Source organism: Prinia subflava, chromosome 6 (assembly GCF_021018805.1).
Source record: "Prinia subflava isolate CZ2003 ecotype Zambia chromosome 6, Cam_Psub_1.2, whole genome shotgun sequence".
In the NCBI taxonomy this organism is placed as follows: Eukaryota; Metazoa; Chordata; class Aves; order Passeriformes; family Cisticolidae; genus Prinia; species Prinia subflava.
In genome coordinates this window covers 16,254,287-16,268,340 of record NC_086252.1, presented here as the reverse complement: position 1 = coordinate 16,268,340, position 14,054 = coordinate 16,254,287, and the positions used below count along the sequence as shown (strand labels likewise).

At 42.4% G+C, this 14,054-nt stretch overlaps 1 protein-coding gene across 1 annotated transcript in view; it reads right to left on the bottom strand.

Moving 5' to 3' along the window:
• The window catches only part of TTN (titin), a 237,978-nt gene that overhangs the window by 163,896 nt on the left and 60,028 nt on the right, over positions 1-14,054 (bottom strand). Inside the window, 24 exon segments of the mRNA XM_063399870.1 lie at positions 2,008-2,295; positions 2,457-2,744; positions 2,887-3,165; positions 3,243-3,521; positions 3,626-3,904; positions 4,126-4,413; positions 4,538-4,816; positions 4,965-5,246; positions 5,362-5,640; positions 6,357-6,638; positions 7,514-7,801; positions 7,932-8,219; positions 8,321-8,599; positions 8,701-8,979; positions 9,078-9,356; positions 9,562-9,849; positions 9,975-10,253; positions 10,756-11,037; positions 11,146-11,424; positions 12,035-12,316; positions 12,529-12,807; positions 12,979-13,266; positions 13,368-13,646; positions 13,741-14,019. Coding sequence (XP_063255940.1) covers positions 2,008-2,295; positions 2,457-2,744; positions 2,887-3,165; positions 3,243-3,521; positions 3,626-3,904; positions 4,126-4,413; positions 4,538-4,816; positions 4,965-5,246; positions 5,362-5,640; positions 6,357-6,638; positions 7,514-7,801; positions 7,932-8,219; positions 8,321-8,599; positions 8,701-8,979; positions 9,078-9,356; positions 9,562-9,849; positions 9,975-10,253; positions 10,756-11,037; positions 11,146-11,424; positions 12,035-12,316; positions 12,529-12,807; positions 12,979-13,266; positions 13,368-13,646; positions 13,741-14,019 — 6,771 coding nt within the window.

Sequence of the window (14,054 nt, the reverse complement as noted above, 5' to 3'; positions counted from 1 at the left end):
ATGTTCACAGACCAAAGATATAACTAGTAAAACCAAGAGGTGGTAACGTGGACATAACAAACAAATCTCTCTGCAAAACAGGATGAAGTGCCTCTTTGTGTGACTGTCTATAAAGTGTAGGAAGAATAGCTAGATAATTATGGATCATTTCAACCTGTGGGACAGCTGCAGAACATCCTGTGTTGCTAGAAACAAAACTTCCTGAGTTTCTAAAAATAGGAATGATGATTTGTTATCATCAGGACTTTTGGAACCTTAGCAATTTACTATCGGATTTCACTTTGAGAAAGAGTTTATTAACTATCTGCATACTAAAAGTTGCTGAGTAGTCACACTCTGATTCCACTCCTTTCAAAAAATGAGGGTATACACATTAGTAAGGTATATATTTAAACTGTAAAGCAGTTCTAGAACACAAAGCAATTATTAAAACTACAGATTGGGAATATTAGATGCTAGAATGAGAAAGCTAATAAAAAGCTGTGAGGTTTTCAAGGTCAATTAAAAGAAAGATCTTAATTCCACAAACAAAAGCCTGCATGTCATGGAATTGAGACAGCATATGCTCAAATTAAAGGCATGCAAATCAATGCACCCAAAGAGATTGCCCTTTCAAGTTCTCTCCAAATTAGTTGAAAACAATCAAGACCACTAATTTTACAGCCCTGGGGAAACTGTACAAATTCTAAAGAACACTGACACTAAAAATTGTCAGTAAATTCAGGATCAAAATTTAAAATAATAACTTTGAAAAAACTCCTCAGGATTTTACAAATAAAGATTTGAAGAGTGAAAAAAATTAATAAGGTCAGCTGGGATCATTTTACGAATGGTTACTCTGTTCAAATAAAGCTATTAGCAATGACATAATTAATAATAAACAGAATTATTGTGGTGGAAAGAAGCATCTGGTCTTTTAAAGAGGTTTGATTTCTTGCTACAATTTTTCAATGCATTTTGTAAGTCAAGCTACATAATACAGCAGCCTTAGTAATTACTGAATCCAGGTAATTCAGCCTTACACACTCTTTCCAACCCCACCAAGAAAAATACTAATGGCTGGAATAAAGTTGCTATATATATAAAACATTTGACAAATAATTAATACAAAATCTTGCTACAAGTAGCTCAGTTTCCTGTGTTATTTGTGTTAGAGAGTAAAAGGATTTACTCTTGAAATATTCCCCCTCCTCTTTGCATTCTAAATTCATAAAAAGGAAAGAGAAAAAAACAAAAGAAAAAAGGGGAAAGGGCTAAAGCAACAAGGACTTTTTAACTCAGGCATAATCTGAGTAGTGTATGTTACATTTCTTCTTTTATAAAATCAGTAAGATTGAAATATCCAGAACAGCTATAAATATGTTCCCGCCTACATTGAGGAAATTGCACTGATACACATATGTCACTTGCACCAAGACAGTCTGAGCCATTCATAAATTTAGACTTTACTTTTAGATTGACAACACACTGTAAGGAGAGGTGAGGTATTGGGTGGGATGGATATTTGTCACCAAATCTGCTCTCAGATCCCCCAGTTTTGCTCTTTAGAAGACCATTTTTCAACATTTTCAATCTGTGAAAGAGCAAAGCTATTTGCAGGAGATGGACATGCAGTAAAAATACTTTTAAGCCTTATAAGTGAAGTGAACTTCTGTTTCCTTTCACACCCCTGGGCAACCTAGTGACTGTCACTGCTGGAGAAAGACTTTAGAAAGACAAATTTTACTGTCCAACAGAACTATTCATAAAGACGCAACAAAGTAATAAGGGAGTGTTAATGTTTCAGTGGAAGAATCCCTTTGATAAGAAAAATCATGTACTATACCAAAGCAGAAGAAATATGAGTAAGTATTTAAGAATTACAATAACATCTAAGTGAAGTAAGACATCTCAGAGTAACGTCTTGTAAAGACTGTTAGTCACACAAATGCCTGCATCCAGGGCTGTGTTTTCCAGGTGTCTGCCTTGCAAACAGAACCTCAAAAACACTAGAGCCCACAGCAGTACCTTGTACAGCCAGCTGAGCTGTGCACGCGTCCTTTCCAACACTGTTGCTGGCAGTACACGTGTAGAGTCCAGCATCCCCTTTACCAACTTTTAGGACTGTCAAGCTGGCCGTGTTTTCCACCAGTGTCATTTTGTAGTTGCCACCTGGACGAATCTCTCTGTTGTCTCTGGTCCAGGTAATCCTCATGGGGGCAGAACCAGTCACGTGGCACTTAAAGGTTGCACTTTCCCCTAGTGCCACATCAATAGATACCGGCTTGACGTCAAAGAAGGGAGGTCGTAGGTGTTCTGCAAAGAGGAAAGCATGGCAGGGCTCACCACCAAGCCTGCCTCACCACGCCATGCCCATTGTCCCTGGCCACCACACAACGGGTAGAATGGGAGAAAGGGTGGAGAAGCAAACGAGCAAAGACAAACAAAAGGTTTTCATGACAGTGTGATCTACAAACCTGTAAGGAGCAGTTTGGCACTGGAAGAGGCAGTCCCCAGAGCATTTTGGGCTGAGCAAGTATATTGGCCACAGTAATCCATACTAGTTTCTAAGATCTGTAAAGTCGCAACATTATTTAAGAAGGCTGATTGCATGTTATCAGTGTCACTTAAGAGAGCCCCATCCTTGTACCAAGACACCTGGATAGGCTCTGAGCCAGTTATGCGGCAGTCAAAGGTCACCGGGGCACCAACCACTTCCTGAATATCTTTAAGTTTTCTGGTGAATGTAGGGGGAAGTTGACGTTCTGCAAAACAATAATAATCACCACTATCAGTAGGAAGCCAACCTAGAATTAATTACCTTTGAAATTAAAGAAAACCCCTTTCTGTAGACAACAAAGAGTTCCTACAAACTACCCCACAAAAGAGTGGCTCTTGGCCCATCACCTTTAACAACAAGCAAAGCTGTGGAGGTGGCAAAGCCGATGGTATTTTCTGCTTTGCAGATATATTCTCCGATGTTGCTGTCCTCTACAGCAGAGAATGCCAGTGTTGCCACATTGTTCTTGAAGTGCATTTTGTAAGCCTGTGTTGATCTGAGCTTGGTGTCATCTTTGTACCAGGACACCTTGATTTCTGGTGAACCGCCAATCTGGCATTTTAAGGTCAAGGGCTCGCCAAGCTTCACCTCCACACGGTCCAGGTGCGTGACAAAATAAGGTGGTTCTAGGGAAGGAGAGAATGCGGTGAGCAGAGGCAGAGCATCACTGGGGTGTGTTAGGGGCATCAGGGGTGATGAATACCTAAGATGGATACAAGGCTGTGGCAAACATCCCCACCCGCCTCATTTGCCACCTCACAGGTATATTCGCCCTCATCATTCTTTGTGCTGTTGAAGATTTCAAGAATGCCAGATTTTTCAGTAGTTGTAACAGTGCAGCGCTGAGACTGAGCAATGGGCATGCCATTTCTTTTCCAGGTGACAGAGATGGGAGGGGTGCCAATGTAGCTGCTTTCTAGCACAATGGACTTCCCCTGCTCCACACTGAAATCACTTAACTTCTTCACAAAAACTGCAGGCTCTGTGGGGAGGTATAAATCAATGGTAAGAGGGACAGATGTGGAAGAGCTGCAGGCAGGGAGTGAAAGAAGATAACTGTGCATTCATGCGCACACCCAAACACACCTTTCACAAAGAGCTGTGTTGTACATGAGGCACTGCCAGCATCATTTGTCACCACACAGGCATAGTCCCCAGTGTGGCCTGGCTCCACGTTGTACATCTGCAGCTGTGCCACAGACTCATTGAGAGAGATGGAGCAGTTGCTGTCTGGCACCAGCTCCCTGATGCCTCGGAACCAGGTCACTTTGAAGGGAGTACTGCCCTTGATGTAGCTGGTGAATGTCACATTTGATCCAGGCAAAACTTCCTGGGGATCAGGTGTCTTCACAAAAGAAGGTGGTTCTAAGGATCATGCAAAGAAGTGAAAGAGGGAGAAAGATGTTAATAAGAGAGTCTCTGTGGGGAGGAAAATGAGAAGGTTTGAGTTAAAAAGAAAAAATAAAGAAACCATGGGAAAAAACCCTAAACCAAACAAACCATGAAAAAGGAACCATGGGAAACCAGAGAAAACAAAAGAGGGAAGAAGAATTTTGTTGAAGGTATGGCAGTAACCTTCCACTGACCTTGTACAGTCAAGAAGGCACTGCATTCATCAGATCCAGCCACGTTGGCTGCCACACATGTATACGACCCTGTATCTGTGACATCCAGGGCATTCAACTTCAAAGCACAAACATTTTCCAAGAACGAGATTTCATATTTTTCTCCACTAACAATCTCATTCCCATCTTGAAACCAAGACACAGATATAGGAGCTGTGCCAGACACTTTGCACTCCAGCAGCACAGAGGATCCCAGCACCCCATTTGTCTCCTTTAGTTTTCTTGAGAATGAAGGAGGAACAAGGCGATCTAAGTAGGACAGGGCAGAAGAACAGGAAAACAAGTGTTGAGGTTTCTTTCAAGGGAAAGAAAAGGGGAAAAAATAAAAGCTTTATTTAAAGACAAGAGTGAGCAATTAAGACATAGAGCTGACCTGAAACATCAACTGAAGAAGTGCAGCTGCTCTCCCCCACTTCATTGTGCACCTCAAAAGTATACAAGCCCCTGTCTCCCCTGTCTGCAGAAAAGACTTTCAAAGTAGATATATTGTTGAAAAAGGTAATCTGGTATTTGCGGTCACTCTTTAGTTCTCTGCCATCTTTGTACCACTTGGTGATAAGCTCAGGTGTTCCTCCTACTTTGCACTCCAAGGTAAAAGGATTGCCAGCCATTACTGTGATTGGCTCGGTCTTCTCTAAGATGACTGCAGGTTCTGAAATAGGAAGGGAAGGGTCTGTGTGTCACAGGGAAATCTACCCACAAACTTGTGAGCACAGGGTGTAAGCAGAAGGCAAAGGCTGGTGGAGCCAGCAGTGCAAGCTGTAAGACACAGTACCTATAGTGGAGAAGGCTATACCCACCTAGGACCTGTAAAAAGGCAGAGCACTCCCGCATGCCAGCATCATTTTTGATCTGACAGATGTATTTTCCAACGTCAGTTCCCTCTGCACTGGCAATCTCAAGAGTTGCAATGTTGTCCATAAACCACATTTGAACATTTTCACTCTCCCTAATAACTTCACCCTTATCCTTGAGCCAGACAACAGAAATTGGTGGGGAACCTTCCACTACTGCCTGCAGGGCTGTTGGCTCCCCGATGAAGATTGCAGTGTCACTCAGCTTCTTGGCAAACCGTGGAGGTTCTGAGAGCAAAAACAAGGAGGCAGAGGACAGTTAATCATACATGTTTTTTTGGAAGAGTGACAGCCAGGATTTCAAGAAAAGAGATCAGTGATGTTGATCCTCTAGCATACAAACCTTTGAATTTCACTGGGCAGGTGCAAGTGTCGCTTCCCACCTCATTCATAGCTTTGCATTGATATTCTCCAGTATCTTGAGATTCCAAATTGAGAATATGAAGACTGGCAACGGAGTGCTTTGCTGTCACCTTGAACTTCTTGCTGCTCCTGACCTGCCTCCGGTCCTTGAACCAAGCCACCTCGAAGGGTGGGGTCCCTGCTATCTCGCACTGAAGGATAACATCTGAGCCTTTAAGAGTGTCCACAGGACTTGGCACCTTGCTAAAAACAGGTGGTTCTATAAAAAAAGAATCACATCATAATATGTGAGCTTTCTTCTCTGAGTGGGTTTCTGGATAGTAGCAGATATTCAGGAAGGATATTCAGGAAGGAAGCCTACGCTTATACTGTAAACACATTTAGCTTCTTAATAATGTGGCCTCACCTCTAAAAAATCCAAGCACTCAGAGTCCAAAGGGCAGAAAATGTGACGCTTCTGCACCTGTTTGGAATCGGTGCTCAGTGTTCTTCCGCAAAAGCCACTCTCCCTGCACTCTAGGGTCACATTCCATCTTACATTCCACCTTTTTAGTCATGGAAGCTACAGTCAGTGAAACTCAGCTACACAGCCTCCTCTTCCCTCTTAAATTTCATTCCTGTCAGAATCACTGTGTATAAAAAGGAGGCAGAGGGATGGCTGAAAAGTATTCCCATCTCCCTCACCATGGCTGGTGCTCTATCTAGTCCATGCTTCTGTTATGATCTGAAAAGCTTGCCTTGTTCAGCCTTCAACTGACTTAAATGGGGAGACAAGGGAACGACTGCACAGTGCTGAACACCCAACACTATTTCCTGCCTGATCTCTGCTGCTTAAATACAGCAGCATGTAAATGCAAGAGCAGCTGCAGAGACGCTGGCCCAGCAGCCACCAGCTGCTGCAGCAGCAGGGGGTGTGCAGCTGGGAGCAGGCCTGGCAGCCAGGGATTCTGGCGGAGCATGGAGCCGTGTGCTGACCTTTCACTGTGACTGAAGTGCTGCAGCTGGCTGTGCCAGCAGAGTTGTGGGCTTCACAGATGTAATCCCCAGCGTCTTCAGCGCTGGCACCCAAGATGGTCAGCGTTGCCACGGAGTCTACAAAGGACATGTGCAGCCTGTCGCTTGCCTGGAGCGCCTGATCATTTTTGTACCACACGATTCTGATCTCTGGTGTGCCACTGATTTTACATTCAAGCTGAACTGTGTCCCCCTGCTTCACGAACCGCAGAGCTTCAGGCTTCTTGATAAACTTGGGAGGTTCTGCAGAACAGAATAAGGATGTAGAGAATGACAACATACCTGTTTGCCCTGTGAAATCTACAGTGCTCAGCAAGAGTTCTGGGAGGCACAAGAGTACTACAGCACAAAAATAATTGTTACAGAAATTGGCTGCATCCGCAACCAGAGTTTCTTCTCAAGGAAATACAGAAGATGAAGAAAAGAAGGCAAAGACAACTAAAACTGTGTTCTGTCAGCTTTGGACTCTGCTGCATGAGACAGTTGAAGCTGTAAAAGATACACCAAGAATGGTTGCTCCACCAAATCAAAACTTTGCTGTTACATTTGAGTGGTAACAAGTAACAGGGCTCCCACACCAACATGAAAGATTTGACAAGCCCTTCATCCCTGCGAGCAACAGAAATACGGTAGGGATTGTTTCACTTGCTTATACATCTTTAAAATATATTTCTGCATGAAGAAATTAAGTGATTCATAGTCTACATTAAATCAACAATTCAGAACTCCAACTGAAATCTTTAGCAAAGTTGAATGAGTCAGTTATGCAGGCCAATAAATGCAAGCTAGAGCTGTATTTACTAATAATTTTCCATATAGCAATTGCTATGCATGGCTTCCACAGTAACTATAGTTTAACTATTAAAGTAAAAGCAGTGTGAGTGCAACTCTCCATACAAACAGGTTCGCAGAGATACCTTTCTCCTTGGAGATTGTGTAGGCGCACAAGAGTTCTGCAGTTACACAATGTGATGGGAAAAGGTCATTACATGATTTATGTCTGTAATCTGGAAAGCTACTATCTATGTGTTTCTAAATTAGAAATGGTAGAAGATGAAAGACAAAGAGATCTCTTCACCCAAGAAAAAGAAAACGCACAAACAAAGGTGATTTAATACCTTTGACACTGAGTTGGGCTGAGCAGAAGTCTTTCCCAGCTTCATTACTAGCTTGACAAGTATATTGGCCAGAGTCTCCTTTACCCACTCTGAGCACTCGCAGGTGAGCTGTGTTAGCTGTGAATGTAATATTGAAATTTCCTCCAGTTCGGATCTCCCGACCATCCTTGGACCAGGTTATGTGTATGGGCTGGGCTCCCGTAACATGACATTCAAAATCAGCACTTTCTCCAAAAGGCACATCGATAGATTCTGGTTTGATGTCGAAGACAGGTGCTTGCTTGGGTTCTGGAAACACAAGAAAACCATGTAATACTCATACCTCAGAAAAAAGCTAATCCAACACACAGATACCATTGCATGCATGATATAAGAGAGAGGAGCCTGTGATCCAAATAAGTTTTATCAGCCAACACACCTGCCACTGTGAGCCTAGCGCTTGAAGAGGCAGTGCCCACAGAGTTGGTGGCTGTGCAGGTGTACTGCCCGGTATGGTTCATCTCGGTTCGCTCCAGCTGCAGCACTGCAACGTTATCTACAAAGGATGTGTGCACATTGTGGTCATCCTTTAGCAGCACACCATCTTTGTGCCAAGTGACAGTAATGGGCTCTGAGCCATTGAGCCGACACATAAGCTTAAGGGGTAAACCAGCAGGGTGCTCGATGTCCTTTAATTTTCTTGCAAAGGAAGGTGGTTGTTTGCGTTCTGGAAGAAAGCAAGTAAAGCATAAATACACCCCAGGAAGCAACTTTTTTATAGTTTTGCAAGAGAAAAAGAGTTTTAGCAAGCTAATATAAAATCATCACCTTGAACTGTTAAGAGAGCCTTTGTAGATGCAGTTCCTACACTGTTTTCTGCCTTGCAGATGTATTCTCCGCTGTCGTTGCTAGCCACTTTGTTGAAAATAAGTGTAGCAACATTGTCTTTAAAGAACACTTTATACTCAGGAGTAGACCTGAGTTTTGTGTCACCTTTGTACCAAGACACAGTAATTTCTGGTGTTCCAGCAACGTGGCATTGCAATGTTGTGTAAGACCCAACTGACACCTCAAGAGGTTCCAAGTGTGTAACAAAGTAGGGAGGTTCTAAAAAAAGAGAAGCAATTAGACAGGCTTATTGTGTTCCAGGCTTTGGAAAGCATACACTTGAAAAAAAGGCAAGGAAAAGAAGCAAAGGGAGCACACACCTAGGGTAGAGACTACAGCTTCACAAACATCTCTTCCTGCCTCATTTTCAACATGGCAAGTGTATTCTCCTGCATCTTCTTTGGTGCTGTCAAGTATTTCCAGGATGCAGGATTTCTCTGTGGTGGTGATGCTACACTTCTGAGATTGTGTGATGGTGTGGCCATTCTTCTTCCATGTTACAGAGATGGGCAGGCTGCCTGTGTAAGTGCCCTCTAGGATGATGGGCTTGCCAGGCTCCACATACTGATCACTCAGTTTCTTCACAAAGACAGCTGGCTCTAATGAAAGGTAAGTCACAAATGTTGAGCATAACATGCCAAATGGAGAGAAGGAAACAGTAATTTAAAGTAAATGGAGAGACATCATCTTTACAAACCTTTTACTGTAAGGTGTGTTGTACAATTTACCCTGCCAGCATCATTAGTCACTAGGCAAGTGTACTCTCCGCTCTGGGGAGGAGTTACATCAAATAACTCAAGCTCCACAACAGACTCCTCCAAGTAGATATTGCATTTGTCCCCCGGCACAAGTTCATTGGCCCCTCTAAACCAGTTAACCTTAAAAGGAGGGGTTCCTCTGACAACACATGTGAAAGTGATGCTTGTGCCAGGCAATACATCCAGAGGCTCTGGGGTCCTCTCAAAAGAAGGTGGCTCTAAATACACAAAAGAAAAAGATAGATGAGACAAATTGCTGCAGCATAGCTCTGGTATTTCCACACATTTACTGAAGATAAAGAGCAAAATCTTTATTTGTCTGTCAATAATTTCCCCCAAGAATATTTACAAAAGACTGCAGGTATTTCAAGAGAGAAAGAGAAAAGAATAGTTCAGAGAGCTTCCTGACCATCATATACCCACCTTGTACAGTCAATATAGCACTGCATTCATCTGAGCCAGCCGTGTTGGTAGCTTTGCAGGTGTAAGTGCCAGTATCTGAGTGGCTCAGTGAATTAACTTCTAAAATACATAGGTTATCTGAAAAGGAGATTTGATGTTTTTCTCCACTGACTAGTTTAAGTCCGTTTTGGAACCAGGCAACAGAAATAGGAGGTGAACCTGACACTTTACATTCCAATAGTGCTGAGGAACCCAGAACACCTGGGGTTTCCTTTAGTTTTCTTGTGAAAGAAGGAGGAATGATTCGATCTGCATAAGAAAACATAATAAATCCATGGTCAGAGAGAAAATGAGTAAAGAAATGGAAGAAAGGAAAGAGAATATGGCCAAACAAAAGCTTTTATAAAAGATAGAAGACAAGCTAACCAACCGACCTAAAACATCAACTGATGCTGTACAACTGCTTTTCCCCACGTCATTTTGCACAGCAAAAGTGTACAATCCACCATCTTCCTTTTCTGCATCCATAATTTTAAGTGTAGATACATTATTGAGGAAAGTGATTCTGTATTTTTGGCTGCTGGTCAGTTCTTTGCCATCCTTGAACCACCCAGTGGAAAGCTGTGGTGTGCCTGCTACTTTGCATTCCAAAGTACAGGCATCTCCTATAGTAACTTTCATTGGCTCTGCTTTCTCTACAATGACTGCAGGCTCTGGAAGGAGAGATGGATAACATATATGGTTAAAACAGGGTTTGATTAGTATTAGCTGTAAGTATTATAGCAGTATGAGATGGGGTTTGCACATTTGATCCTATGGAAATTTTGATTTGTTGGGGTTTTTTACAGCTGTTTTTTCCATCCTTTCTGCTACTATAAACTGCAAATTTCAGATACTTTCCAAAATTAAGTAAAAATATTTTTAAATATTTAAAATCATTTAAAAGTATATTTTCATTTAAAATAGAAAATATTTTCATCTCCCTCTTCAAGCAGGCATGAGCAGAAGACATGACAGAAATAAGAATGGTTCCTTTCAACTCTGTTGCTGGACAGATGGAAATATGGAACCTGACTTCTGCTTGCTGGGGAGAGAAGGATTCTCTATTTTGTTTGTTTTGAACTCAGAGGCATAAGCAAAGTATACAGCTGATACCTAATAGCCCAGTTTCTAACTTTAAAAAGAAACTTCCATGAATTTGTGCTTTTTACCCACCTAGAATAGTTAAGGTAGCCATACACTCACGACTTCCAGCATCATTTCTGATCTGACAGGTGTATTTTCCAGCACTACCTGTCTCTGTGCGCACAAATTGCAAAGTTGCAATATTTTCCATAAATGTGATCTTCGTGTTCTCACTTTCTCTGATAATTTCCTCTTTGTCTTTAAGCCACTGCACAGAAATTGGCTGGGAGCCCTCCACTCTTGCTTGTAACTCTACTGGTTCACCAACCACAACAGTCACGCTGTTTATTTTAGTCAAGAATTTTGGTGGTTCTGAAGAAGAAATACGCAGTTATAGTAAATACTCACAGTGTTTCCACGAAGAAGAGCAATGCAGCGTCCTTGTGAGCGCTGCAGAAGACACGTGTACCAGTACTTTACCTTTCAGCTTCACCGTGCAAATACAAGTGTCACTTCCTACGTCGTTCTGTGCTCTGCACTGATATTCGCCAACATCTGCAGCTTCGACGCTAAGAATGCGAACGCTTGTGTGGTAGTTTTTGGCTGTAACCTTGTACTTCTTACTACTGCGGATTTGTCTCCTATCTTTGTACCAGGCAACATCAAATGGAGGTGTTCCTGAAATCTCACATTCCAGGCTAACCTCAGATCCTTTGACAATGTCTACTGGAGAAGGCTTCCTGCTAAAGACAGGAGGTTCTAACAAGGGAAGAAAGGAACGTTTAGAGAGTAGTCCAAAGCTCTTTGATCGACAAAGAGTCTACAGATAGCAACTTCTGGAAAATGGGACTGCTCAGAATATCTACAGAATGGGAAAGACTTCCCTCATTTTCTGGGCACAGTATGAAATGAGCTTGCACAAAGGTGAGCATTAAGAGCCCTTAGCTCTCCTTTAGAAAAGGTAAATAGAGGGGTGGCCTTTGGTAGAGAGGGTACAAGTCTCATGTACTACTCTACTACATGGGTAGTAACCTCTCATACGGGGTGTAAAACTGACACTAGCCAGTTTCTGTCTGTTTCTTCTCTTCATATTTCACCTCCTTGATATAGCAATTCTCTCTATGAACTGTCTTGGATATTAAAATATATAGAACTAGGGAAAAAACTAGCTTAGGATTCATCTGCCTTAAGACATCCTCTCTCTTGTTTAAACACTGGCAGAGAAAATGAAGGAGTACCAAGAAAAAAACATGACATGAAGAACAAGGCAGTCTTGAAATAAATAAATCTCATGTTCCTGTGTATTTCTAAGGGATACAACCAGCAGGGGAAAAGTAAGATGCAGTCGGAGAAGAAGAGGACAGCTAACCTTTCACTGTGACTTTGGTGCTACAGCTGGCCTTGCCGGCAGGGTTGTGAGCTTCACAGATGTAGTCACCGCTCTCATCAGTACTGAGGTGATTCATTTCAAGCACAGCCACGGAGTCAATGAATGATGTCCGGAATTTTTCACTGGCAACAATTTCATGGTCATTTCTGAACCACACTACTTTCATCTCTGGAGATCCACTTACTTTGCACTCAAGCCGGGCTGAGTCACCCTGCTTGACTACTTTTGCTGCCTCTAGCTTCTTAGCAAACTTGGGGGGTTCTAAAAAACCAAAAAAAAAGTGGGGTCAGGAAGGTCTGAATTAATACTGGAGAGAAAAGACGTGGCAAAAGAGCCAAGCAACTGTGGGTTGCAAACACAGGGTAGGGAATTCACTCGGCAGTGTATCAAAGATCACATCACCAAGGCAGGCTTGACAAAAAGGAAAAAGAAGGAGAAAAAAAGACAACAAGACGACAAGAAAGAGTGCACACCTGTTACCATCAGTGTTGTAGTGCAAGAGTCACTGCCAACGTCATTTGAAACGTGGCAAGTGTAGTGCCCACTCCTAGTAGAATCCACTGAATAAAGGGTTAAGAACCCAGTTGAACCTTCAATCCCAATGAAACAAGTCGGACCAGATACAAGTTCTAAGTCTTCTTTGAACCACTTTACTGTAAAAGGTGGTGTTCCTTTCAGTGTGGCCTTAAACTCCACTGTGGAATCTGGTATGGCTTGCTGGCTTTCAGGTTTTACTAAGAAGCTTGGTGGCTCTGCAGTTTTTAAGAAAAAGACACAGTTTCATCAGAAATGTCTAAGAATGAAGAAAATCAGTGAGGATCAAGTGTTAACATTAAGATGTGTAAGAGTGTTATGTTAGCATAAGATTTAAGTTATTTTCCCAGCATTTATCACAGATAAGAAGTAGTAAAAGAGTTTCAAACCTTTCACAGTCAGGACAGCACTACAAGAATCGTTTCCAGCAACATTAGAGACACTGCATGTGTAATTTGCACTGTCTGACAGCTCTAGATTAGCAATCTCGAGTGACATAGTGTTCTCATGGCACAGGCTTCTATATTTTGCACTGTCAGTTATCTCTTTTCCATCCTTAAACCATTTTGCAACAATGGGTAGTGACCCAGAGACTTTGCACTCCATTTGGATAGAAGATCCCAGAATGGTATCCTTTTTGGTTAGCTTTTTGATAAATACAGGAGGAATTGATTGATCTGCCCAACACAAAAACAGCAAAAACACACTTGTTAACTTCTTGCTTATCTTTCACTGAGATTATTTTTCATTCCCACCCTGATGGACTGGGAATACAAACCTAGCACAGTCAGAACAGCTTCACAGGTGCTACTTCCGAAGTCATTTTCCACCTTAAAACTGTATGTACCACTATCCTCCTTCGATACAGGTTCGATCCTGAAACTGGCCACATTGTTTTCAAAGCTCATTGTGTAGTATCTACTGGGCAGGAGCTGCTTGCCATCTTTGTACCATCTTATTCGGAGCTCTGGTGTTCCAGCCACAGTACACTCCAAAGTCACAGGGTCTTTTTCAGTGACTTTAAGTGATTTAGCCTTTTCTACGATCTGTGCAGGCTCTGAGGTATAAAGAGTATAAAAATTACAGCAGTTAGCTACGCAGATGGGGAACTGACTGTCCAAGTAGTCATCAAGGTCACACCTTGTACACACCTTGTACAAAAAGCAAAGCAAAGCACTTCTCCACGCCAGATTCATTCTTTGCCTGACAGGTATATCTCCCTCTGTGGCTGAGGTCAACATTGGTAAGCTTCAGTGTGGCCACCCTGTTCTCAAAGGTAATGTGGTGGTGCTCATCGTCTTCTAGTATTTTCTCATCTTTTATCCATGACACAGATAAGGGTTGAGCACCTGCTACGACACACTGAAAGAATGCATCACCTTTCAAAACGCTAGTGACGTTCTCCAGCTTCTTGACGAAGGACGGTGGTTCTGTTGTGTGAGTTTTGTTGTTTGGAAGAGGAGTC